This window comes from Sceloporus occidentalis, unplaced genomic scaffold (assembly GCF_023333645.1).
Source record: "Sceloporus occidentalis isolate IW3139 unplaced genomic scaffold, rSceOcc1.0.p SCAF_3, whole genome shotgun sequence".
In the NCBI taxonomy this organism is placed as follows: domain Eukaryota; kingdom Metazoa; phylum Chordata; class Lepidosauria; order Squamata; family Phrynosomatidae; genus Sceloporus; species Sceloporus occidentalis.
The window spans coordinates 93,054,123-93,079,838 of record NW_028316983.1 but is presented as its reverse complement, the minus strand read 5'-3'; the positions used below and the strand labels follow the sequence as shown (position 1 = coordinate 93,079,838).

Sequence of the window (25,716 nt, the reverse complement as noted above, 5' to 3'; positions counted from 1 at the left end):
ATGTTGACTCTTTCCCTCTCTCTGGCTGTCTCTTTTGTTTTGATTTGTGTTTGGCTGCATGACTGCTTGCTGCTTTGGCTCCTATTGGCTGCTTCATATTCAGGTGAAGACTTGGAAAGAAATGATGGATCTACAGCGAAACCCTACTACATGTCAGCCAGTCTACACCGAATTTTGGGCAAGAAGGAACTGAGTCCTAAAAAGTTAATGGGCTAATACTCAAAAGAAATTGTAAAAATTGCAACAGTGTCAGTTTTAAGGGGGAAAAATAATTAAGCAACACACCTTAAATTTAGACAAAGGATGTTTTAAAAGTGCAAATGATGCTTGTGATAAATGAATTATTTGTATTTGCTTTGTACTATCTAAAGGCGAACTGACAGGCAACATTAAAAATAAGTCTTTTTAACAGCTGTGAAACAAGGCCACATCATAGTTTTTATAGAGTGCCTATGGACAAGTATAAATGTGAAGCTTTTTTTAATCTTTAGCTCTTAGTGTTTTAATAACTTTTCTAACTTGAGATTTTGCTGTTTTACATGACAGCCATTTTGATAACTTTTTTTATAGGTGTGTATTTGTAAAGGATATTCAGGCAATTTTTGAAAGCACTACAGTGTATCCTAATTAGCCATAAACAGATCAAGACTACAGATAACCAGCAGGTGGTCCTAAATTTGTAATTATGGTGCTATGGCTGTATTTTTACTGTACATGCTGGTTGACAGCTATTTAAACTGTGATTAAAATGTATTAATGGTTCCCTATGAAGAAGGGCACAGTGCTATGTCAGTTGCCTCCACTACCAATACTGTATGCTAAGAGAAAAGATTAGTACCATACTGATTCATCTCAAAGAGGGATAATGAAAGAGTACAGATAGTTTAAATTGCTTAGAACAGAGGCATATTATTAACAATAAACCTTTTAAGAAGTATATTTGGGTAGGGGAGAAAATTGCTGGTCAAGCAGTAGCCTCTGTTTCCATCTAATGCCATATGGAATCTATGGTCTAACTTCAGAATGTTATTAGCGGGTCTATGCTATATAAAAATTTAGCTTTAGCTCTATGCAGAGAATCAAATACAACTTAGTATTGATCTGTTTTCCCCTCCCCCAAGTATGCACACACACACACACACGCACACACACCATGGAAGAAGGCCTTTTAGACTTTATAAACCAAGTTTTGACACTTCTTGGATGTTTTTTCTCTTGCTCAGTTTTGGAGCTTTCTCAGACATTGCTGCTTTAGACATGGAGAAAAAGAGAATGAAATATGTGAGGGCTGAAGTTGCCTTTGAGGCTCTCTTGCACTATTCATGTAAACATCTGATCATTTTTCATGCACATGAGGAAAAGCAGAGAGACATATGCAATATGAATGAGCATTCTGGCCAATTACCCATTGAAACAAGAACTGCTTCTGAGTCCCCTGTAAGAAAACACCCAGTGACTAAATATCAAATGTCAGTGCTCTGAATAACAAAGCAGAACACTGTCTTGAAACAGATCCATGATGACAAATACAGTTTTTTATTATTTAAATATTCAGAATTAAAAGTAGGATGCATTGTATTACAATCATCATTTCTGAAAGGTAAAGGAACATGGGGAAAAGAGGGGGAGTGCTAACTGTAGGCTAGAGCTAACATTGCATCCACACATGCCATCAGGATTCTCTCCCACTCTTTTTTTGTTGTTGTTGTTTAATTTTTATTTTATAACCAGTTATTTACAAATATTACATCTAGTGCGTTAGGATTCAGATTTATATAAACAATCCTCCTGTAGATATAACTCAATTATTATAATTGTCATATATGAATTCCAATACCTTGTCTTATTTATATAAGCCTTCATAAGAAGTTTAAAAAGCAAAACAACAACAACATATATTCATTGTCTCTCTGTCAAATACTTCCCATATTTATACAATCAAACAATGCTAAACATTCGCTAAATAACATCTTCCCAATCTTTTTCCCATTTTGACATATCTTTTTTAATTTAATAAAGCTGTTAGTTCATCTCGTTCTTTCATTTCAAACAATTTGTTCCTCCAATCTTCTATATGGGGTGTCAGTGAAAGTTTCCAGTTTTTGGCCACAGTCATTCTGGCCATGGATATCAAGTATAGTACTATCTTCCAAGACTTCTTTTCATCTACTGGATTCATAAATGAGGTCATATTTAGAAGAAACAGTTCTGGTTTCATATCAAAATCAATTTTTAACATCAATTTAATTTCCAAATAGATCTTGGACCACAAAGTTTTTATTATAGGGCAGTGCCACAACATGTGCAAGTATGTACCCATGTCCTTTTGGCATCTCCAACACAGGCTGTTTTCTAAATTGTATATTTTCTCTAATGCACAGGATGTGTAGTACCATCTATTTGCTACTTTAAAATAATTTTCTTTTAATACTTGTGTAGGAAAACCTACTCCAGAAAGTTTCCCAGCCTTCCAGAGTAAGGATGCAAGGGTGGAGAGCCTTTTGCAAGTAACGTGTAAAGCTCTGTCCACATAGATCCATTGGACTGCTTCTGGAAGACAACTGCCCATGTCAAAGCATGCCCCACTACCATTTAGTAGCTCAGTGAGGGCAAAGAGTATGCAGGGAGGAGGAGGATTCAGCTGAAATATCAGATTAGAAGACATGTGGCTCTTCTGGATCTCAAGAAAATAGATTTGTCTGTTCTTTTCATAGAATCATAGAGTTGGAAGAGACCACAAGGGCCATCCAGTCCCACCCCCTGCCATGCAGGAAATCCAAGTCAAAGCATCCCCGACAGATGGCCATCCAGCCTCTGTTTAAAGATCTCCAAGGAAGCAGATTCCACTACACTCCGAGGGAGTTTGTTCCACTGTCAAACAGCCCTTATTGTCAGGAAGTTCCTCCTAATGATGAGGTGGAATTACTTTTCCTGTAGCTTGCATCCACTGTTCCAGTTCCTGTTCTCTGGAGCAGCAGAAAACAAGCTTACTCCCTCATCAATATGACATCCCTTCACCTATTTAAACAGGGCTATAATATCACCTCTTAACCTTCTCTTCTCCAGGCTAAACATCCCCAGCTTCCTTAGTTGTTCCTCATAGGACATGCTTTCCAGATCCTTCATCATTTTAGTCGCCCTCCTTTGGACACGCTCCAGTTTCTCAATGTCCTTTTTGAATTGTGGGGCCCAGAACTGGGCACAGTATTCCAGGTGGGGCCTGACCAGAGCAGAATAGAGTGGGACTATTATTTCCCTTGATAGAGACACTATACTTCTATTGATGCAGTCTAAAATTGCATTGGTCTTTTTAGCTGCCACATCGCACTGTTGACTCAACTTGTGGTCTGCTTGGACTCCTAGATCCCTTTCTCTTGGCTACAGATCCCTACGTTTCCCTGCCAATTGAGGGTGTGTTTCAGTACTGGGAAGCTGCCTTATGAAGTAGCAGTCAGCCATAGATTGCTGTTGGAGAGAGATGAAATCCCCCCCACCTCATATTTGCCAGTGAGAGTAACCTGCTAGACGCTAGTTTGTGGAAGGATCATAAATACATGGGGAAACACTAGAATAGTCCAACACTCACAAATCTATTCTCTTTGATCATGAGTGCTTGTTGTTGGAAGCTGGGTAAGAAAACAGTCTTGTGAAAAATATGCTCCTTCATCATATTCATAACCATTAGGTTAGAGGTTTTGTTTTTTTGTTTTTTTATTTCTACCCCGCCCTTCCATGGAAATGATCAGGGCGGCTTACAAATTTTATAAAAAACATTTCAATACAGATTAAAAATTCAATATAACAATTAAAACCATTACTACAAAAAACAAAAAACAGGAACAGGAAACGGTGTTTGCTTTGTGGCATCTTCCTTGGTTTAGTCAGAACATTAAATTAATTTCAGGCTTCAGTTAAACTGCAAACAGATAATCCCAGTTGTTATTCTGTTTCTGAATTATGAGGGTCTTTTGAGATTAGAACTGTATACTACAGTATATAAAATGCAGTATTGTTATGGTTTTATTCATTCAGTCAGTCCACTGGTCCTTCAGAAGTAAGACTGGGATTACTGTTGCTTGCCATGAACATTTGTGTGTAAAACATGAAATATAAAGGCTTGCTTTTTCTGCAAGTACATCCCAAACCTCAGAGTTTTTATACTGTAGCCTTCTTAGATTCATGCAGATGAGCAGTCTGAACTCTACATAGCAGTTTCTTTTAAGTAGTACAAAATAGCATTGTCTTTTGCTGGATCTGCCCCCTTCAAAAGGGATAGGTACAAATACTGCTTTTCAGTTACATTTATTAGAGTTAGCAGACAATCTGAACATTTCAGTTACTTAAAAAAACAAAACCCTTGTTTTTAAGCTTTCTTGGAATTTTAAGTATGTTTGGCTGAAAGTCATTTTATGAGATAAGTGAGACTTCCAGCTGAAGAAATCTGGGGTTGGAGTTTTTGTTAATATTATTATACAGAGGATTTAAGAACAGTTACAAGTCTGAAATGAAACTTTGACTATGCAAGCAGTTAAACACATAGTTCAAGAATTAATACAACTTTTCACTATATGAATCTCTCCCTAGGATTGGATCATGACTTGTGTTCAGTGGAATTTGATAACTATTTTTATAAGTGTGCTCTTCTTCCATTGAGGTTAACTTTTTTTTGTTTTTCCTATTTATTCTGTTCCCTGCATTCTTTTCCCCACTCCATCCTCTAAATAAGTAGTCCTGAAGAGTTGACGGATTTGCCAGAATAGCATGGTGGGAGATAGTCTTATTGCTACTGGAGAGAGAAGAATGGCTGGAAATTGTATCCCCATCTCTTTTCCCAGTTGTAGCTTCTGGTGGAAACAGGTTGCTTCTGCAAATTGAAAAGGCCCTTCCATTTGAATGAGCAGAACTGTAGATCCAACTAATGTGCAGACCGAGCAGAAACACAGAAATGCAAACAATTGATGAAAAGAATCCTCCTCACATCAGAAATAGACAGAGTCATTTATATGCTATAGACACCATCTGTTGCTGTTACATTCAAACTGTGTGACAGCCAAATTACATTGTCCCACATTCAGCTGCAGTTACAAGCAATTTGTTATGCATAGTAGCTAGCGGTCCTGGAAGCAGATGTGCATTGCCATCCAAAGACACATGCAGCCACATCATCAGGAGAGCTCAGTTGGGTATTACTTTGCAAAAGGGGAAGTACTACACTGCTACAATGTGCAGTGAAGATGCACATATTTATGCACATGCATCTCACAGGAATAGAATTAAATTCAATACCAAGAGTAAATGGAAATCTTTCTGCCTACTCCTCTTGCCTGACACTCTCTGCATGCTCAAAAGTTTTCTGGAGGTTTGCAGGACTTTCTAGAACAGATGGAGGGGAATGGAGGAAAGGCAGAACTCCCTTTTGTGTGAGTGTGTGTGATGTTGGCTTTAGCACACTGTTGGCCTCTGAACGAACCCTTTCTTTCCCTCTTTTGGAAACAAATAGAATACAGTAATTTGAATCATGCAGTTTAGCCCAGCAATATGTGTGCAGGATTGAGTTTGCCAAAGTTGTTCCAGTAACATATCCCCATGTATGACACTATTGTTGTCAATACAGTTAACATATATTTGCAAAATGACTCTGGTCAATGTGAAGGGTGATGCCTAATGTCTTTGAGGGGAACAATTTAGAGCCATCTTGTTAAATACAAAAACTGTGAAAATGCAAAGCAATAGCACTGAAATTTGGTGGCGGTCCATTCAGCCAAAATATAGCTGTTAAATTGTTGCAAAAATCTGACAGATAAAATTCCTGAATATCTTTCTCAGCAATGAATTAACATTAATTAATGTGCAAACTTCAGTAATAATTTATTTTTGAAATACAGATACTTTTGGACTTGATTGGTGTGTTTCTTAATGCTCGGCCAAATCCTGCTGTTTATTATAATGTCAGTTGTATGCATAACATGCTTTAACATAAAGCTTGATTAAAAAATATAATGCACTTCCTCGCTTTAGAGAAGTAGACTAACGGACGAATCATTTCGTGATGAGATGATAAATTTTAAATAGGCTTTGATCCTGCACTCGTTGTAGTCAATGACAAGGCAAATGTCCTTGATTGAACTGGCGCAGTGTCTGGTCCATGTAATGTTAAAGGGCTGATTATATTATTGCACCAGTGTTTACAGTAGAAATCAATGCCAAAACATCCAGTATTTAATACATACTGACGCTTTTGCTGTTGTGCACAAAAGGGCCAGCAGGTGGAAGTATTGCTTTCATATTGCATTGGTTTGATTGCATGTTTTCTGCCATTCCTCCTCCTAGTGGAAGATTTAGAAAGTCAGGATGGCTCTTCTGCAAGACCTTATTACATGAGTAAATCTCTGCTTAAGATCCTGAACAAAAAGAACATGCAAATCAAGGGACAATAGAAAATGCCCACTATCCTATCCACACAGTCACATTTGGTTTTGGTGCATTGTTTCTTCAGTACGTTCGGGTTTTCTTTATGCATGTTTTATACCAAAGCGATTGTACGTGTGAAGCCATCCAAGTATGTAGTGACATTAATATTTGAATTCCAACAACAACAACTGAATGGAACAAACAAACAAACAGAAATACCATGGGAGCATTTTTTTATAAATATACTGAGATTTTCCATCTCTTTTTTCCCCATTTTGCCTTTAATTCTTGTGGCTTAGATGTGTTGGGGTGAAAGATTTTAAAGTGTTGGCTGCTTTTTAAAATATATATATATATGTATATATATATATGAAAAGATGTGAAATGTTCTACTGTTTCAGATTATCCTCTGAGTGAACAGTTTTTTTATTTAAAAAAATAACAAAGAATGTGAAAATTTCTCTAGAAACAAAGTTCGTAAATAACGCTTTTTCAGTATAAATGGTCATAGAATATATAAATGTCTATAGATTGCGTTTAATGTCTTGTCAGTTTCCTGGCTTGTCTGGTTGTGTGCTCCATGACAAAGTGCCTTACTGGCTATTGATATGAAGTTAACTTGCTTGTGTTTTGAAATTTACAAGCACCATTTGAGCCACAAACCTGCCATTATTTGACATGATAACATTCTCAGCTTACTTGAAATTTATAGGGGCAAAACTGGTTATTTGCTGCTCTGCAAAATATTTGCAGCTTCTATATTTTCCAACAGAAAGCAGCGAAGAATGGCATTCTCCAGAGCAGGACTGTGCAAAGCAGTAGTTGGGCTACAGCTCCTATCAGCCCTAGCCAATGTGGCCACTGGCAAGGACTGCTGGGAACTGCAGTCCAGCAACTTCTTTGGGATTTTTCTGCCCCTGCTGGCCCTTCATTTCAACAGGTAATGCAGTCTGCATCTATGAGAGATATGCAAAATGGTGGGGCAATGGTGCTGCCTTCTTTTTTCACATCTTTTTCCTTTAATGTCCACAGACTAGAAGTAGGGTTGCCAGCTTTTCCACCATTCATTGTCATGGTGGAACAGTGGTTTGTTCTGTTCCAGAAAAGCTTTGCTTACGGGTTCCTGAACATCAAGTGCTAAAGTTCCAACAACAAAACTCCGCTATAAGCTTGGCAACCCACTGTTGAGCTGCCACATGAACTTTCAGAAATATTGCTTCTTTCTGGCCTTGTAAATGTTTGCCGAGTACTTATTTTTCTGTTGCTACAGGTGGCAAACACCATGCTGTAGTTTCAGGAATGAATGTTATATTATCAATGCCAATTAAGCCCTTTTAGTTTTAGTTCCCAAACGCAAGTGGTCTTGTGTCCCTTTGGGAATGGAAATGCCTTTTCCTGCATCACTCTCATTGTAACCAGAATTAGCAACAACACTTAGGCTGCATCCACACTGCAAAGATTAATCCAGTTTGACACCACTTTAACTGCCATGGCTCAATGCTATGGAAATCTGGGAATTTTAGAATTTTGGTGACACAACTAAGTAAAATTCCCAGAATTCCATAGCATTGAACCATGGCAGTTAAAGTGCTGTTGAACTGGATTATTTCTGCAGTGCAGATGCAGCCCTAGTCAGTAATCCGTCAATCCATACATAAGCCCCACTGATTCAGTGGGACTACTTTAGTCAGAAATATTTTATGCCTTTGGGAGAATGTGGGCAGTATTGCCTGCAATTGTAAAATTCTTTCTCCAAATTAGCTTCCAGTGATAGCCCAATAATATGTGGGGTGATATGAGGTTTGTTTTCAGAGCTGCAGCCTTACACTCCAGTCCTGAACACATTTATTTGGTTGTAAATCACAGCTGATTTCAGTGGTACTTATTTCCAAGTAAGTATTTCTTTAACAAAGAGTTTAGATTAAGCCCAGGCTTGCTTAAGATCAAATCAATGTTCCTTGTTATTCACTAGAACTACAGTTTAATTTTTTACAGCTACCATCTACTTTCCTTGCACCTTCATATGCTGGTTAGCTGGTCAGAGGAGATGGCGCCATTCGTTTGTGTTAAGTTTTATGTGACTAAGCCCTTGCTTCTTAAATTAGGAAAAAATTGGGAACAAGGAGATGCATACAACACTAGTGTAAAATATTTATTGCTTTGTAAGCCCTTGTAAAATGGATGCTTCATTTTTAAGACTCTTCTTAAAATAAGATTTTATTTTATAAAAGGATGTTTAATTTTCTAACTTTTGATACTGATTATTGCTTCCCTTGTAAAATGTTGGTAATTTGCACTTCACGGTAATAAAAATAAGAACATAATGGATTCTTCAGTTTTTGAGATGTGTAACTAATGGTACTAATAGTGATCATTAATGGTGTCTGTTCATTTGTTTTGTTTTGCTTCTTTTTTTAAAAAAAAAGGTCCATCAGCATTTTAAATATGTATTCATAAATTGCATGGTGGCAAAAGAAAGACCTTGTCGGTTTCCCCTATGATCACGTTTTTAATTTAGGCTGTCTGGTTTGGTGGGGAAGGAGTGGGTTGTGCCCAAACCAAATTAATGTGAGCACACAGCTGTCTGGGCTCTAAAACCTGTTTTTGCTTCTGCTGTGCAGAAATATTAAGATCATATTGTTGAAAATATCTTTTTAGAACTAAAATGTTTAATATTTAACACAATTTGTTGTTACTTATTGTTTTACAACTCTTGGGGTTTCTTCTAATAAAAGATTTCGATACAAAAGGATGTCTCTCTCTCTTTTTTAGATTCCTCTTTATGTGGGACTTATATTCTCAAGAGTATTTGGGTTGCATTACTTCCATACAGACCCCCTTTCCCATCATCTTATTGAAGCACAGAATCCATTGGATTGATAAATCAAATGTCAAAAAACAACAACCCAGAGCTTGGAAATGTTCGCTTCCACACACATACTCTCAGTATTCTCAGAGCCAGTGTGGATAGTGTTCATGCTGGTTAGAGGATTTGGGGAGTTGCAGTTCCAAGTGTTACAAAAACTATCCCTCCATCAAAGTACTGTGGTTGAAGTAATAAACACCAGGGATTGAGCAACTTGTAGCCCTAGGACTATATAAGGCCTTCAGCTGTCAGTCTAATTCGAAAAGCTCCCTGCAAATAGGCAATTTCAATCTCTGCAGGAACCATCTGTCCTCTGCAGGAACATCTTTCTGGATAAAATGGAGCAATAGTGGGTGGGCAAAGAGAAAATAAGATGGATGAATTCAGGACCTTTTGGCTCTAGCGATTATCTACAACCATCTTCAGCTTTGCTAGCGGTTTGCACAAGGAAATGTAGCCTGTGACTGAAATGACACTACATACTGGCAAAAGAACAAGGCATTAGAAGAAGACAAAAGGGATGTTCCTCTTAGTTTTTCATTTGTTTTTCAGGTTTTTTAAAAGTGTTGGTAAAGCATTCCCCACTCCCTCCCCAGTCTTGACAGCCAAGTTGGGAAGCAAGATTTCGTTCATCCAGTAGTTTCAGTTATGGTCCTCCTAGGAACCAAAGGTGATTTGACCTGGAAACAGCCTGATGAGGTGTATGGGATTACTCAGCACATCTATGTGTACATTATGTGGTGTATACAAACAGCAGCAGCAGGCTGTTTCAACATCACTCTTCCAAGTGAGTTTATTATTTTTTTTAATGGCAAGTTATGTTGTGATGAAGCATATCCTGCCTCACACTTTTCTCAGATGCCAGCAAAATGGGCCTTTTAAATCCCACCGCTTGGCATCAATATGTGACATGGTGGCGGAGACATTCTCACTCAGGACCAGGAGCCTATGGTGATTCCTTCCTTATCTGATCCCACTGCTGCCACCAATATGTGACGGCTTGGCAACTACCTCACCACCTTCCACCACTATCTAAAGTGTCCTAAATAATAGAAGGTCTTTTTGCCTTTGTTAGCATTTTACTTGAGAACACCTTGTCTCTCACCAGGAACGACATCCGTCAAACTTCCTTCATCGAGTGTATTTACTTGACCCTGAAGGCCAGGGACAGTCTAGGGATTTTGTTGGTGTATCGGCCACCCCGTGCGCTAACAGACTCCCTTAACGAGCTGACACAGTTGGTCTCGGAGCTGATGCTGGAGACACCCAGGCTACTTGTCCTGGGTGACTTCAACATCCCCTTCGTGGCCAACTATATTCCACCCGGTGCGGCTCAGGAATTCATGGATACCATGGCGGCCATGGGCCTGTCCCAACTGGTCTCGGGACCGACGCATTTTGCGGGTAATACACTCGATCTGGTCTTTTGCATGGATGCGGAAAATCCGTGGGCGGAAATAACCAATATTTCCACCCTGTCATGGACGGATCATTTCCTGGTGGAGGCGAAAATCAAGGCTTCTACCCAGATCCCCCCCGGGGGTGGCGGACCTATTAGAATGGTCCACCCTCGAAGGCTGATGGAACCCAAAAGGTTCCAGGAAGCCTTAGAGGGCCACATGGTTGGAAATGACGGCGACTCTGTTGATGCCCTGACTGGTATCTGGGATACCGGTCTTTCCAGGGCTATACACAGTATTGCTCCCAAGCGCCCTCTCAGGCCTGCTTCCAAACGAAAGCCCTGGTACACGGAAGATCTCCGGGCGAGGAAGCGGGTCCTGCGACGGCTAGAGCACCGCTGGCGGAAACACCTACACTTAGCCGACAAGGCTCTCCTAGACCGCCTTTTGGAGGACTACGGAGAGGCGATACTAGCAGCTAAGAATTTGTTCTATGGTGCTCGTGTTGCGTCCGCGGAGTCGCGTCCAGCAGAGTTGTTCAGGGTGGTCAGGGAGCTAACTCAGCTCCCTCCCGCCCCGAACCAGATCCTTGAACCTTCTAAGGCCTGCTGCGACCAATTTAACAACTTCTTCACGGATAAAACCTCTCGGATAAGCGAAGGTCTTAACGCCGGCATTAGGGCAGAACCTGGAGTAGAGGTATCCAGAGCCTCCGTGGACTCTATTAAACTGGATCAGTTTGAGTCCGTCAGTACCGATGATGTGGACAAGATGATGTGGACAAGACAACCTGCTCTCTCGATCCCTGTCCCTCATGGCTAGCGGCTCAGGGGGGACCGGTGGTAACTTCATTGTTACACCGGATTATAAATACATCTTTGAGGGACGGGCAATTTCCATCAAGCTTAAAATTGGCCATAGTAAGACCGCTGCTTAAAAAGCCCTCCCTCGACCCCCTGATGCATAATAATTATCGGCCAGTTTCGCTACTGCCATTTTTGGGGAAGGTGATCGAGAGGGCGGTTGCAATCCAGCTTCAATCGATCTTGGATGAAACGGATTATCTGGACCCATTTCAAACCGGCTTTCGGGCGGGTTACGGGGTTGAGACGGCCATGGTCGCCTTGGTCGATGATCTCCGTCTGGGCATTGACAGGGGAAGCGTGTCCCTGCTGGTGCTCTTGGACATCTCAGCGGCTTTCGATACCATTGACCATGGTATCCTTCTGGAGCGCCTAACGGAGGTGGGAATCGGGGGCACTGCACTCCAGTGGTTCCGATCCTACCTCTCTGGGAGGTTCCAGATGGTGCAGCTGGGAGACGTGTGCTCCGATAAGAGGGCCCTTACATCAGGGGTCCCTCAAGGAGCCATTCTGTCTCCCATGCTTTTCAACATTTACATGAAACCGCTGGGAGAGATCATCCGGAGACATGGGGCACGGGGTTATCAGTACGCTGATGACACCCAAATAGTCTTCTCTATGTCTCTGACTGATGCAGTGACTGGGGATGGCATCTCTCCTCTCGTGGCCTGTCTGGAGTCGGTAATGGGCTGGATGAGGGAAAACCAACTCAGTCTGAATCCAGAGAAAACGGAGGTGCTCGTGATAGGTTCTCCTGGCCCGGGGATGGTGGTGATTCCACCTGTCCTGAACGGGGTCACGCTCCCTGTGAAGGACTCGGTACATAGTCTGGGGGTGCTCCTTGATTCGTCGCTACACCTTACATCACAGGTGGATGCGATGGTTAGGAGCACCTGTTATCAGCTTCGGCTGATACGCCAGCTGCGTCTCTACCTGGGCCAGAGGGACCTTGAAACGGTAGTACATGCTCTGGTAACCTCTCGCTTGGATTTCTGCAACGCGCTCTACATGGGGCAACCCTTGTACCATACCCGGAAGCTACAATTAGTGCAGAATATGGCAGCCCAACTGGTTACTGGCATACCCAGAGCCAGTCATATAACACCAGTGCTTAAAGACTTGCACTGGCTGCCTATTCGCTTCCGGGCGCAATACAAGGTGTTGGTTATTACCTATAAAGCCCTAAATGGCTTGGGCCCAGGATACCTCGAGGACCGCCTCTCCCCATACAATCCGCCCCGCACTCTCAGAACATCTGGGCAGCAGCTATTGAGGGTTCCAGGGGCCAGATTAGTCTCTACCTCTAAGAGGACTTTTACCATCTCGGCCCCTACCCTCTGGAATTCCCTGCCCACTGAGCTCCGCTCGGCCACCTCCCTGGCCCAGTTCAAAAAGGGGCTGAAGACCTTTTTATTTAAACAAGCTTTCCCTGACGCAAGCCCCGACTAATTTCCCCCTCTCGTCTACGTCAGCAGTGGCAAGCTGGCTGGAATGGTTTTAATGAATATGTTGTATGTATATGGTTTTTTATGAATGCTGTACACCACCCTGGTTTTATAGAAGGGCGGTATATAAATAAAATTATTATTATTATTATTATTATTATTATTATTACTTATATTTGGTAGTGTGGGTGGTGATGTCTGTAAGCACACTTCAGGCAACTACTTGTTGAAACAAAGGAACAAATTTCATTTACAAGCAAGGTTGAATACAGTATCTTTCTTGTAGGATGTTATTTAAGCCTGCTAGGATGTATAACTTGTTTCAGTAGTTACAAAGTTTAGCACTTTCTTTCTCTTGACTTTATAAACATTCCCTTATAGACTCAGCTCCCACAGAAACTTTATCTAGCCTCTGTATCTCTTAACCTGTATCTCTCTCTATTTATATCTGCTCCTGGGAGCTGCCCCCACCTTTTCTAGCATCCCTCCTTTTGGCTGTTCTCAACAGCTTAAACTACTTGTGTTCTCCATATATGTCTAAGGGAAAGATACTTAAACCTTGTTCCAGGCATTTGGTGGGTTTGCAGTATAACATATGTTTTACAAATTGGCCTTTCAATTGGTGCAAGATCCCACAAAAAGGATCCAGTGTTGAATTATTATTGCAATCACATAGAACTTATTCCATGAAAGAGAATGGAAATGTCAGCATTACTGTTGGTACAGAATGAGTCTTCCTTATCCAACATGTTTGGGACCAAAAATGTTTTGGATTTTGGATTTTTTCAGATTTTTTCAGATTTGCATGTAGGTTATGAGATCTCTTGGAGATGAGATACAAATCTAAATATGAAATTCTTTCATGTTTTATATACACCTTATACACATAGCCTGAACATAATTTTACACACAATATTTTAATAACTTTATGCATGAAGTTTGTTTACACTGAACCATCAGTTAGTGAAAGTGTTACTATCTCAGCCACCCTTATGGATAGTTTTGGATTTTGTAGGTTTATGGAATTTGGAATTCCAGATAAAAAAGAGTCAGCCTATATGGAGAATTACTCCACCAGATCACCTTTCAAATAGTTTCCCTCATCACAAACCTAATATAACAGTGAAGCCTGAATAGTTAGGAGCATATTCCCTGGCAGTAGTGCAAAGTTTGTGCAAACTTAGCTACTACCCCTTTCACTTCCCAGGCAGTGCCTTTGGACTAAGCAGCTGCCAGTCCCTACTCATCAGAAGTAGTTTATTTCAGTATTATCACATTTCTGTGAAAGATGTGAAACCTCTTTTTTTTCCCAGCACCAAACACCACTAAAAATGAGCCAAGGGTAATAGCTCAAAGAAAAACTTGATAAGGGAACTAGATACCATTTGAAAATTTTAGCAATACCCTTATTCAAAAGCCCTGCACTTCTTTAAAGAAGAAATACTAAAATGATTTCACTGACCTACAGATCATTTAAAGTCATATTTAAAGGGCAACAGCAGATGAATTTGAGATCCTTCCTAAAGGTATTGCCACAATATGGACTTTGGAAATAGTTTTATTCTGTAAAAGATAAAAGAAATGTGTAAAAAAAAGTGCATTACTATCTGAAAACTAGTTTTGTATTTATGGAAGTGCAGAGACCATCTGCTTGTTCTGAAAAACACCTGGAATACTTCTAAGCACAGTAATATTAATAATCATTGAACAACATATGATATATATTTACCACACAATATAATCCATCACCTTTACATTCAAATAATGTACCATCTCTGCCTAAAGCCAAAAAAAAAAAAAGCATTTATAATCTAAATGTTCAGGTAAAGGGTTGCTGAGAGTCCATGGCCTTTAATGTTCACCCCATATGTACAGAGTTGTTTTTAATTAAATCTGGATTTCTTCAAGTACTCCAGCATTTTCTTGTGTCACGTGCAGCCTCCCCGAATGGTCTGTAGTTATTGATTATTGTGTCGCTGCTCATTCACAAGACATAACTTATTGCAAACCTGCTTTCTTTCTCCTCTTTAAGGCATGCTCATAAACAGACTTTCTGTGATTGATGTGTTTTATGTATCACATAGTTTTCTTAACTTTCATATTACATTTAAATCTACCATTGGCTGCAAGCCATAGATATCTTAATCCACCTCCAGATGAATTTTAAAACCAGGGCTCATGCTCACCCTCTCTCTCTCTCTCTTTCTGTCTCTCTCTCTCTCTTTGTGCATCACAAACATCCTGGAATGGTCACTAAATCTGGTGCCATGTTCTTGAAACCATGAGTTCTCTTTTTTGAACACAGGTCACACTAATTATCCCTCACCCCTTAAATGTGGCCAATAGGTGTTGACTTGCTTGACAGTGACTTGCCTGACAATGGAGACATCTTCTGATTCTACAGACTGGTTGTGCTGACCCACAACTCAAACTGTCATCTTTGAAACGCAACCCTTTCCATTTCTCCTGTATATGTCAAAGGGAGCTATTCACCTCATTAGAAACAGTAACTATATCCCATTACACTAAGAGACTTTTCACCATAAAGCATAATTATTCATAACTGATGACTTGTAATAACATCATCCAGAACAATGCAGCAGAGCATGGAGCATAAAATATTGAATGTGTCCTGCATTCCTATGCCCCTCTGAGCCACCAGTGCTTTTGTTGCTGCTTTGCAGTAGAAAGGTGTTCTATGATGATGGTGTGTGTGTGTGTGGATGCGCCTTTCTTCCACAGCTGAAAGACAGGTTGGTTTTGGGAGACATGCAAAAGGGAAGAATTGTTTTATGTGCTGGGCTGCAACATTGTTCCTGCTTGCCATCACTTTCTGCACAACCTGACCAAGTCAATTTCCTGCCTCAGATCAATTTTCATGTAATTGTATCCCACAGTCCCATTGCTTTTGGCCTGGCTAGGCTGGGTTTGGGTGGGGGGAACCATTTTCATCTGCTGCCTGAAACTTTTGCATTTTTCATATTGCCCATTTTTGAAAATGGAGAGAGAAAGAAGGGGAGGAAGAAAGATCTGTCCAATAGTTTACTATACACCCCTAAAAGTACATTATTCCATATCCTTAATTCTGTGCAGTTAAACCATAAGAAAGATGAATGCTGGCCTGCCTAGAAAACAGAATTACAATGCAGGAGAATGCCGAAAGCATTTTCAGCTGTCTCTGGCTTTCCAATTCAATGTTATTGAATACTGCCATGCTTTGGGTACACTATGATGACTAATTAATGCACTGTTCTAAGTATCTAGAGTCTAGACAAAACTCCTAACCCACAAGAACTTTTCTTATCCCACCTCACCACCTGTAATGGCTGGCATTACAGTATGTTATAAAGGCACAGGTCCAGCTCACACCTGTGTAACTCATCTTTTTGGTTGTTACAAAAGTTGGAATTTTCTGCAGACCATGCAATGGTCAAAACTCTCTGTTTGGCTGCAGCAGCATCCTCCCAACACAATAATTTAGTGGTTGATAGACAGTAAACGGTTCCTATAGCTGAATGCACAGCAAGGAAATCATTTCCAGTATCTCAAGAGGAGTCCCAGAGAAAGTCAGTCAATATGTGCAGTGGCCTGTACTGTAGCCACTCACTCACAAACCACAAGGTTGCGCGTTCAATCCCAGCCAAGGGAGCCCAAGCTTAACTCAGGCTTGGATCCTTCCAAGGTCGCTAAAATGAGTACCCAGATTGTTGGGGGCAATTAGCTTACACTTTGTAAACCACTTAGGGAGTGCTTAAGTGCACTCATAAGCGGTATAGAAATGTACTTGCTATTGCTATGCGTCCAGCCTTAGGAATATAACAAGACATTTTTCTACCCACATTAACTCACCCTCCACCCTCCACCAGCCAATAAATGTCCATGAATGGCTGCCGCAGCTTAAAAAAGGGCTTGCGGGTGTGGGGAAGGCATGTCATTGTTCTGCCTGGTGGAATTTTATAATACCTCTCCTGATTCAGGATCTTGGTCACTCATTTTAAACAAACAAACAAACAGCTTCATTTATATACTGCTTCATACTGAACTAACAGTGTCTAAGTGTTTTAAGCATTTGAAGGAGATGAACAACCTTAAGAAAGTGGCTACCAACTACTTCATGCTCTTCCCAGTGGCTGCTCTTAGAGGTGACATTTAGCCCAGAAGCAAAATCCTTGTTTTATACACAGACAGTCCTGGTTCTCCTGCTTGTTCACTGCTATAGGATCCCTCTCAGCACAGCATTCTATACTGTGCAAATCTACAGTGCTAAATGAATGAATGAATGAATGAATGAATGAATGAATGAATGATACTTTGACTTGCAACCCATCTACGGCAGTCCTGCCCCTTCTAGTGACAATATGCAATACTAGACTAAATGAGCATTTTCAACTTACGAGTCCCACTCAGCTACAAGACTCCCTGGGTTGCCTTGAGCAAGTCTCCCTCTATCCTACTTTCTAGAATACACCAAAGGACTATTGTGAAGATGCAGGAAAGAATCATAAATGCAATAATTGAAAGGACCAAAATCTGATAAATTGATCAGCAGTCTGAATCTGTATATGGCAGTTTTGCATCTTTAACTTACAGAAATAGTTGCTTGCCTAAAATGTAAATCTCAATCACCAATTATAACCACATAGATGCATATTTGCAAACCTGGAATAATGCATTAAATATCAACAAATGTTGCTATGAATGGTGCAGTATCCTAGATATGTTTTCCCAGGATAAAAGAGGGAACACACCACAGTTTCATGCAATAACCGTGCATAAAGATATTCCATTGAACTTAAAGAAACATTCCAGTATGCCTGTTCTGTGCAGAATGGAGACACCCATTCACCCACACTCTATTATCATTATTATTAGTTATTATTATTATTATACTTTATTTATATGGTGCTGTAGATTTAATAACTGATGAAAGCTGCCATGTTGTGGATCAGTTTTGTCCTCAAGGAGTTACAATTCTGATGAAATCAGTGGTCACCAGGAAATTAATGTTTTGTTTTCTAGCCGTGTGAAACCCAATTTGAGTTTATGATTTGCCTTTGTTGCATTAAATCTTAGACAATATCTTGACATAGTAGATCCAACTGAACTGAAATCTAAAATTTAGCTTTGGAGATATTCATAGTGCAAATAATACACTCATCTAAGTGGAATACTGTCATACATTTAGTATAGGTTTAGTATCTCTTGTATGGAATTCGTTAATCCACACTGCTCCAGAATCCAAAACTTTTTCATGGAGGGCTGACAGTGTGCCACTTTTGCTTTCTGATGGTTCAGTGTACACAAACTTTGTTTCATGCATAAAACTATTTAAAATATGTATAAAAGTACCTTCAAGCTATGTCTCTAAGGTATATACAAAACAAATGAATTTTGTGATTAGATATGGTTCCCATCCACAAGATACCCCATTATGCATATGTAAATATTCCAAAATAAAAAACATCCAAAATACTTCTGGTTGTAAGCATTTCAGATAAGGGAGACTCAACCTGTAATGATGACCTGGACTAGTGCTGTATTTTACAGATCTAGACATTAACATCCCAGTCCAGGATTTATTAACAAAGTTATACTGTATTTTAGCTGTAATAAATTATCACTGATTCTTCTTACAGATTGAAAAGTTCTCTGGATATCATAATTACAACACAAAGCACAGTATATTATTGTAGCACAGGAACAGGGAGTATATATGTTTTTGAACCCATATCTTGAACTTTTTTAATATAGATATATATTTTCAATAACACAGATACAAAGAAGAGAAACAGATGTACTAATCAAAAATATTGTCACTGGGGATGGCTCATTGATTATACACAACCTGTTTTCTGGAAAAGTAACATTGAAGACTACAAAGGATTTTTTTTTTTAGGTCTACACAAGCACAATAAATAACTATAATAAAAAAGGTATTTCACAAAGCCCCAACTTTATTTCTCAGGAGTTTAAATGATGCAATATGCCAAGGCTTTTTTTTTTTGTGTGGTCTCCAAGGGGCCTGGAGAAGGTTGTGGCCTCTTAGGGACTATATGTTGTCAATCCTGGATTTATTTACATTGTCCTTAAAAAAACAAAATTTGTTCTTAATTTTTAACAAGAATGACACTGAGATGGCTGGGATTTGTGTATCTGATATAAAAGAGTTATGCTTCCATTGCAGATGTACATTCTAAAAGTATCTTGCAGCATGCAGTTGTCTTTTAAGACCCAGATGTAAGCTCTTAGTTTTCCATGTTAGAATAAACATACGTTGAGTGGTTGAAAAGCTGTGCAACACAGTCTACACTTGCTGTCCATATTTATTATGGACTGTTGCTTCCCTAGTGGTTGAATGATTTGCTTCAGAGATCATAATGGATTATTTAGACTGGATTATACAGTGAAAAGGCTACACCTAAAGTGTTCGAGGTAATGCTTTGGATGCAGGGAATCTTGAGCTCATTTCCAGGAAGAACTGGAAAGACCATTTGAAACCCTGCAGAGCCACTGTAGGGATCAACAGCCAAACCCAGTCTAGAAAGCAACTTTCTATATTCTTATGTTAAATGTTCAGCATAATAGCTGCCCAGCCAAATCACGTGAGCCTGTGCTAGTTTGTTTCCTAACCTGAATGAAATAAATCATATATACCACAGCCTCAAATAACTTTAGCTTGAACCGTGTGGATGTTAAGGAAAATGCAACATGGGATATACAGTGAATGAAATAAAACATGTATGTGAGAGTCAGGGTGACTCAGCAGAAGCAATTAGGAGCCACACAGGTGTAAAAGGTAATGTAATTAGCAAGTCCTAAATGCCAAGGACAGAAATGTAAAGTGGATAATTGAACACACCTGAGAATTGTTAAGTGGTCAAGGCTGAGATGATGAAATCATTAATTGTGGGTTGAACCAAGAGAACCAATGAGAGTGGATGTACACGCCCACTGGGTGGAAACAGACAACAGTGGGTGGTATTTTGCAATGACTATAATAATGGCTATGAATCCCAATGTATTTTGTGGGTAGTAGTAGTGGAGGAGTGTTGGATAGTTTTGGAGCTGTATATAGTAGAATAAAGTAGATTTTTTATATAAGACTACTGAGTTGTCTGGTGTCTTGAGTGAAGATACAAGAGCCAGCTGGATCCTGAAGAAGTGGGAAGACTTCTGTGGAAGCAAGAGTGAGAAGGCTTGGAGAGTTTGTCAGGGTCTTCAGCCTATTCTCTGTAACTCTGCTGCTTTAGAGCAAAGCTTTAACCACTGACCAAAACTGGTCAGCGCCGGTGCGTAACAAGGTGGTGAGTTCGAGCCAGAGGTGAAGAGCTACAACTCCCATCATCCCTGACAGTGGAGACTCACATTTGTACAGATGCTGATTACTGATGACAGAGTAATTTGGAAGTCTCTGTTCCTTGGGTCACCCTGCTGAAGTCTGACTTGACAGCAGTTAACAACTACTATAAATGACATACACAAAGATACATAACATCAGAGGAAGAACTGCACAGAAGACCCAAATCCTGTGTTCAGAGCTTAGCATTACTGGAATAGCAGTTACATTGTTTATTTGACTAGAAATAGCTCTAGGAACCAATGGTTTGAAGCGTGATATGAACATTTATAGGAGACACAAAGGGAATTGCACAAAATTGTACTGAACTGTTAAGAAAACACAGGACTGAACTACTGAAAAGAAGAATTTTGTCCTTAATAATGCACAATTCTACCCTAAGAGATATATCCAGGGATAGCCATGTTGACCATTGAACAAAATATGACCAACTCCCAAAAACATATTGTGGTTTAAAACACACTGCAGTGACTCCTTTATTCGTCAAACCAAAAGGTACAAAATACATTACACGTGCTTTCAAAGCTCACAGTGTTCTTCATCAAGCATGGATGCTAAGCCGTTTCAGGAGACAAAAATATGTCAATGGAGGATCACAGAGCCACATCTTTCTTGACTTTAAGATGGTGGGCAAAGGAGGCTGAATGCAGGTAAAGGCTACACCCCTTGATGATTATGAGCCATTTGGGACACAAAAGCCAGGAAAAGCAGTAAACATCGTTTTTAATTGTTCTGTGTTTTTAGACTGTAAGCCACTTTGAGTCCCAATTTTTTGGGGGGGAGAAGTGGGATAGGCAATTTCCACCCTAAGATACAAAGAATGCAGTCTTACAGATGTATAATTCAGAATTGAGAGTCAGCATGGTATAGTGGTTTGACCATTGGACTATGACTCCAGTCAAGGGTTCAAATCCCTGCTAGGCCATGGAAACCCATTGGGTGACCTTGGGCAAGTCACACTTTCTCAGCCTCAGAGGAAGACAAAGGCAACCCCCCTGTGAACAACCTCATGATAAGCCTTATGGTCACTATAAGATGAGAATGACTTGAAGGTACACAACAAAGGACATCCACAACTATTTACACCATGATTACACTTTAACTGCAAGCACAACATTCTATAGAATCAGTTTAGGGCATTTAAAATTCACAGCTACAGAGCTTATCTAGTGCCTCACCAAACTACAAAGGCTAGGTTTCCATAGAATGCCATCATAGCAGATAAAACGGAATCATAGATCTCAAACACACTGCAGAAATAATCCAGTTTGAGACCTTTTTAATTGCCCTCGCTCAATGCTAGGGAATTCCAGGAACTATAGTTTTGTGAGACATTTAACCTTTTCTTTCAGCGAGCTCTGGTGTCTCAATAAACTACAATTCCCAGGATTCCCTAGCAGTGAGCCAGGGCAGTTAAAGCGGTCTCAAACTGGATTATTTCTGCAGTGTGTTTTGGACCATAGTGGTATAATTCTATACCATGAAAAGGCCCAATGCCTCACTGTATTCCAGACTGATAAATACAAACATTTATGCTTGATGCGCTACCTACCTATTGCATGAATATGCCATTAGAAAGAGAAAATCTGTACATAACTGCATAACTTTCTCTGAGTCGTTTGAGTTCAATAGTCTCAGTTCACATATCTGCCATCTATGGATAACTTTGCTGCTGTATCTGCATACAATAGGAGTGTATGGGTCAATATAACCATATGACAGAGTGTTACTGAAGCATTAATGTGAAGGAAACAATAGTTTAGTGGAGAAGTGGGAGTAGATTACTACAGGGGAATCAAAGAAGTTTACAAAATGATACGTGATGTGAAAGAACTCAGAAGAATGAATTACTCCTCCTTGGCTTCAGAAGGATAGAAGAATCGAAGATCATCCAATGAAGCACAATAGCAAATAGTTCAGGCTAGGCAGATGGAAGTACTACTTGTCCAACATAGTAATAAAAAGCACTACAGTGACAAAAAGCATAGCAAACAATAAAAGTCACTGCTTCAAGAACTTGCTGTCGTGATCACCCATTTAGCTTTAAAAGGAGATTACATAAATTTGGAAAAGAAATCTCACCAGCTCCTAGTCATGATAGTTAGATTCAACCCCAGGCTTCAGTGCCAATTTAGAGATATGAACTATTGACTTCAGAGATCCACCTTTTAGGCCCCAGTGAGCAATGGAACTCACTGGATCACCTTAGACCAAGTGCCCTTAGCCTAACTTGCTTCTCACAGTTGTTGTGCTGATAAATGCAAAGTGGAGGAGAGTCACACACACCATCTTGAGGTTGTTAGAGGAAGAGAAAGGTAAATCTAGTCTTGTAATGGGAGGAGCATGGTGAATCACACATGCAGTAGTGTTCTATGTTTGGCCTTCCAGATGAAATGGATCACAACTATTGGTCACAATGGATGGAGATGAAAATGAGTTGCAGATTGAAACACCTGCAGGACAGAAAGCTGAAGAAGATTGACAGCCAACACATTAGTGAATCCTATTTGTTATATCAAGCAGGATTTTTTTTTAATGTCACACATATTCTTTGACATGGTACCTTTAATGTGTTGTGCTCCAATAGGAAAGACTTGCCTTGACGCAGCTCTCGCTGGAAGAACCCACCCAGAAAGACAGCTTGTTCCCCTTGCCTTCAGCAAAATGAGTGCCACACATGCAGTTCGAATTACCCTTCTAATGATATTTTGTAAGCTAATGGTTTTTTTGGCTGACCTGATGACTCGAATTCAAAGGCTCCAAATGTTGGCTGTGCAGATTTGATACAAAAGCTCATGCCTTTAAAGGCAACATTTTAATTTAAACCAGAAAAAAATACATTTCAGTCTTTGCTTTACATGCACGCCTCTCTTCCTTGTTCAAAGTTGATCTGGTAACAGAGTTTATCTGTAGGAGGGCTGGTGCATGAAGGGCTCTCCTCACCCACCCACTCACTTCCCTCCTCACTCACAGGGACAGTTGGAAAAATAATAATATTGGTGTGGGTTGCAAGCACAGCTGTTACAAGAAAGAGTTGTTGGAGGGTGTGTGGCTATAATGTTTTCCACTGAGACATTATAGGAAGATTTTAGGGTAGTTGTTTGTGTGTGTGTGTGTGTTTTTTTTAAACCACAGAATAGTTGTTGCTGACATGAGAAGAACTCTGCTAGAGGAGCAAGGAAGTGTCCAGGAAGAGGCCAAGAAAGCATCAGGTTGCCTCAGAACTCTGCGGTTTTTATACAGGGCATCTATAGAAAATGAGTAAGAATTTTAATTAAATATGTACGTTTAGATAAATATTAAATATGTTAGGCAGGGCAGTGGATTTTCTTTTTTCTTCTTCTTTATTTGACAGTTAAATTGTGGTTTTGTTAATTATTTGACCGTTGTTTTCTGGGTAGGCATTCAGCACCTCTCCTTTCCAAGATTCAATATAAGAAACAAACATATTATGGACAAGGGCAGGTAATCTTATAATGTTAATCACAGTTGAGGTAGGGGAACTGCTTAGGTCAACATGAGTTAACACTACACAAGCATGCACAATTTCCTCTGAAGTCTGATGCATAGAGCAAAATATGCAACTATCCTAAAGTTATAGAGCAAATTTGTAGGTATTAGAGCAGATTCAAACAATTTCCAGTTGGTATTCCTGATAGTAAGAGCTGAGAGTGGTGGAGTTTCCTCCTTTGGAGGTTTTTAAACAGAAGCTGGATGGCCATTTGTCAGGGGTGTGTGTTTTGACTGTAAGTTCCTGCATGGCAGGGGGATTGTACTGGATGGCCCTTGTGGTCTCTTTCAACTTTATGATTTTGTAAATCCTTTTCTGTTATAGAACTAGCTTAAGATCCTAGAATCTCTAACTTTTAAACATGGCTCCACTTCAGTGAGAAGAAAGACAGAAAAAAGTTGGTATATATCTTCCATACAATTACCTCACCAGATCTGAAAGAACTTAACTTTATAACTTTTTTAAAAAACTTACGGCGGGATACAGACAGGCAAAAAGGGGTGTATTCATGACGTCATGAAGGTAGAGCCTTCAGACGGGCCTTACCTGAATGCCGCCATGAACACGCCCTCCGCACGCCCCAAGCGGGAAGAGGCGGCATTAAAAAGGTGCTGCTTTTCTCCGCTTCTTTTCCATTTGATGCGCAGCTGCGCAGCTCCGTCTGTAAGCTGCTGCACCGGTACGCCAGAATTGCTACGCCGCTAATTTAAGTTGCCCATTTAAAAGCTCCGTATCTGCTGCGTCGCATAATGAGTCGGGGTCCTGGAACATGCGCAGTTTGCAGTCAGGCTTTAATTGCAGCGTCAGCTGCCATGCAGGTGTGGAAGCTGCAGCACAGCTGCAGCGCATTTTAAGGCTCGTAACCCTAACCCTAACCCTAACCCTAACGCTAGAGCAACATGTACGCATGCGCTGCTTGGAAAGTTTGGACTTTAAAGTGAACCCCTACACACATTCCTGTGCCATTTTCACCTAACAATAAAAAACGCTAAAACTGTAAATATTTACATATATACAAGGGAGGTGATGGGGGATGGCAGGGGGACAGTGGTGGCAGCAGAGACAGCTGTAGCTGTGCATTGCAGATTCAGCAGGAGCGCGGGGACCAAAGGAGAGGAGGCATCTATGATGCTGGTGACACTGGCAAAGTGCAAGCGGACAAGGATGCCAACACCAGCTGATCACCAGCTGGCAGGAGACCACCATTGTTCTTGGGCAGAGCGGGGGGAAAAGTTTTAAAGGGGCTTGGGCACTTTAAATGTGCCCATAGGCTTTCTGCCGCCGCTGCTTAGCGCTGCAGCTGCGCACCCGCCAGCCGGCAAAGGAAAAAAAAAAAGCCCCGTTTTTGGCCGCCCGTGAGGAAGCTGCCTCTCTCTTTGCAGCGTCCTCCGAGGCGGCAGTTTGAAAACTCCGGGTCTGAAACGGCCCCAGGTGAGGCGTCTTCACTGCCCCCGTGTGGAAGCCCCATCTCCTGAGCCACGCCCCCAGGGCGGGTGGTCTGGAGGCTCCGTATTCAGCAGAATACACCTCCAAGACGTCTTCCCCTGCCCGTCTGTATCCCGACTACCTTTCTTTTTAGTAAGGAAGGTATGAATAGAAAGTGCATGTGTGCTGAGGTTTTGCTTTTTTTTTTTTTTAGTACAGAAACCTCTTACCTATTGTGTAACTAGGTATGAGCAGAACCAAAGAGAGATATCATACTCAGTTAGCTGATGTATTTATTTCAATTATGGGTATGCACTTCTAATACACTTTGGAAAATTGAGTCACAGCACGGGTGAATGTACAGCAATAGTTTTTAATATGTTATGTCAGTTTTCACCATAGGGGTTTGGATGAGCCTAGAGACCACCCTCCTGTTAT

General features: G+C 40.4%; 1 protein-coding gene across 1 annotated transcript in view; it reads left to right on the top strand.

Annotated features, from left to right (window-relative positions):
- The window catches only part of LOC149316427 (choline transporter-like protein 5), a 231,355-nt gene extending 227,666 nt beyond the window's left edge, over window positions 1-3,689 (top strand). The window contains exon 22 of the mRNA XM_089515462.1: window positions 104-3,689. Within this exon, the coding sequence (XP_089371588.1) occupies window positions 104-216 (113 nt within the window). The 3' untranslated portion in view covers window positions 217-3,689. The remainder of the gene's footprint in view (window positions 1-103) is intronic.
- The last annotated feature ends 22,027 nt before the right edge of the window (window positions 3,690-25,716 follow it).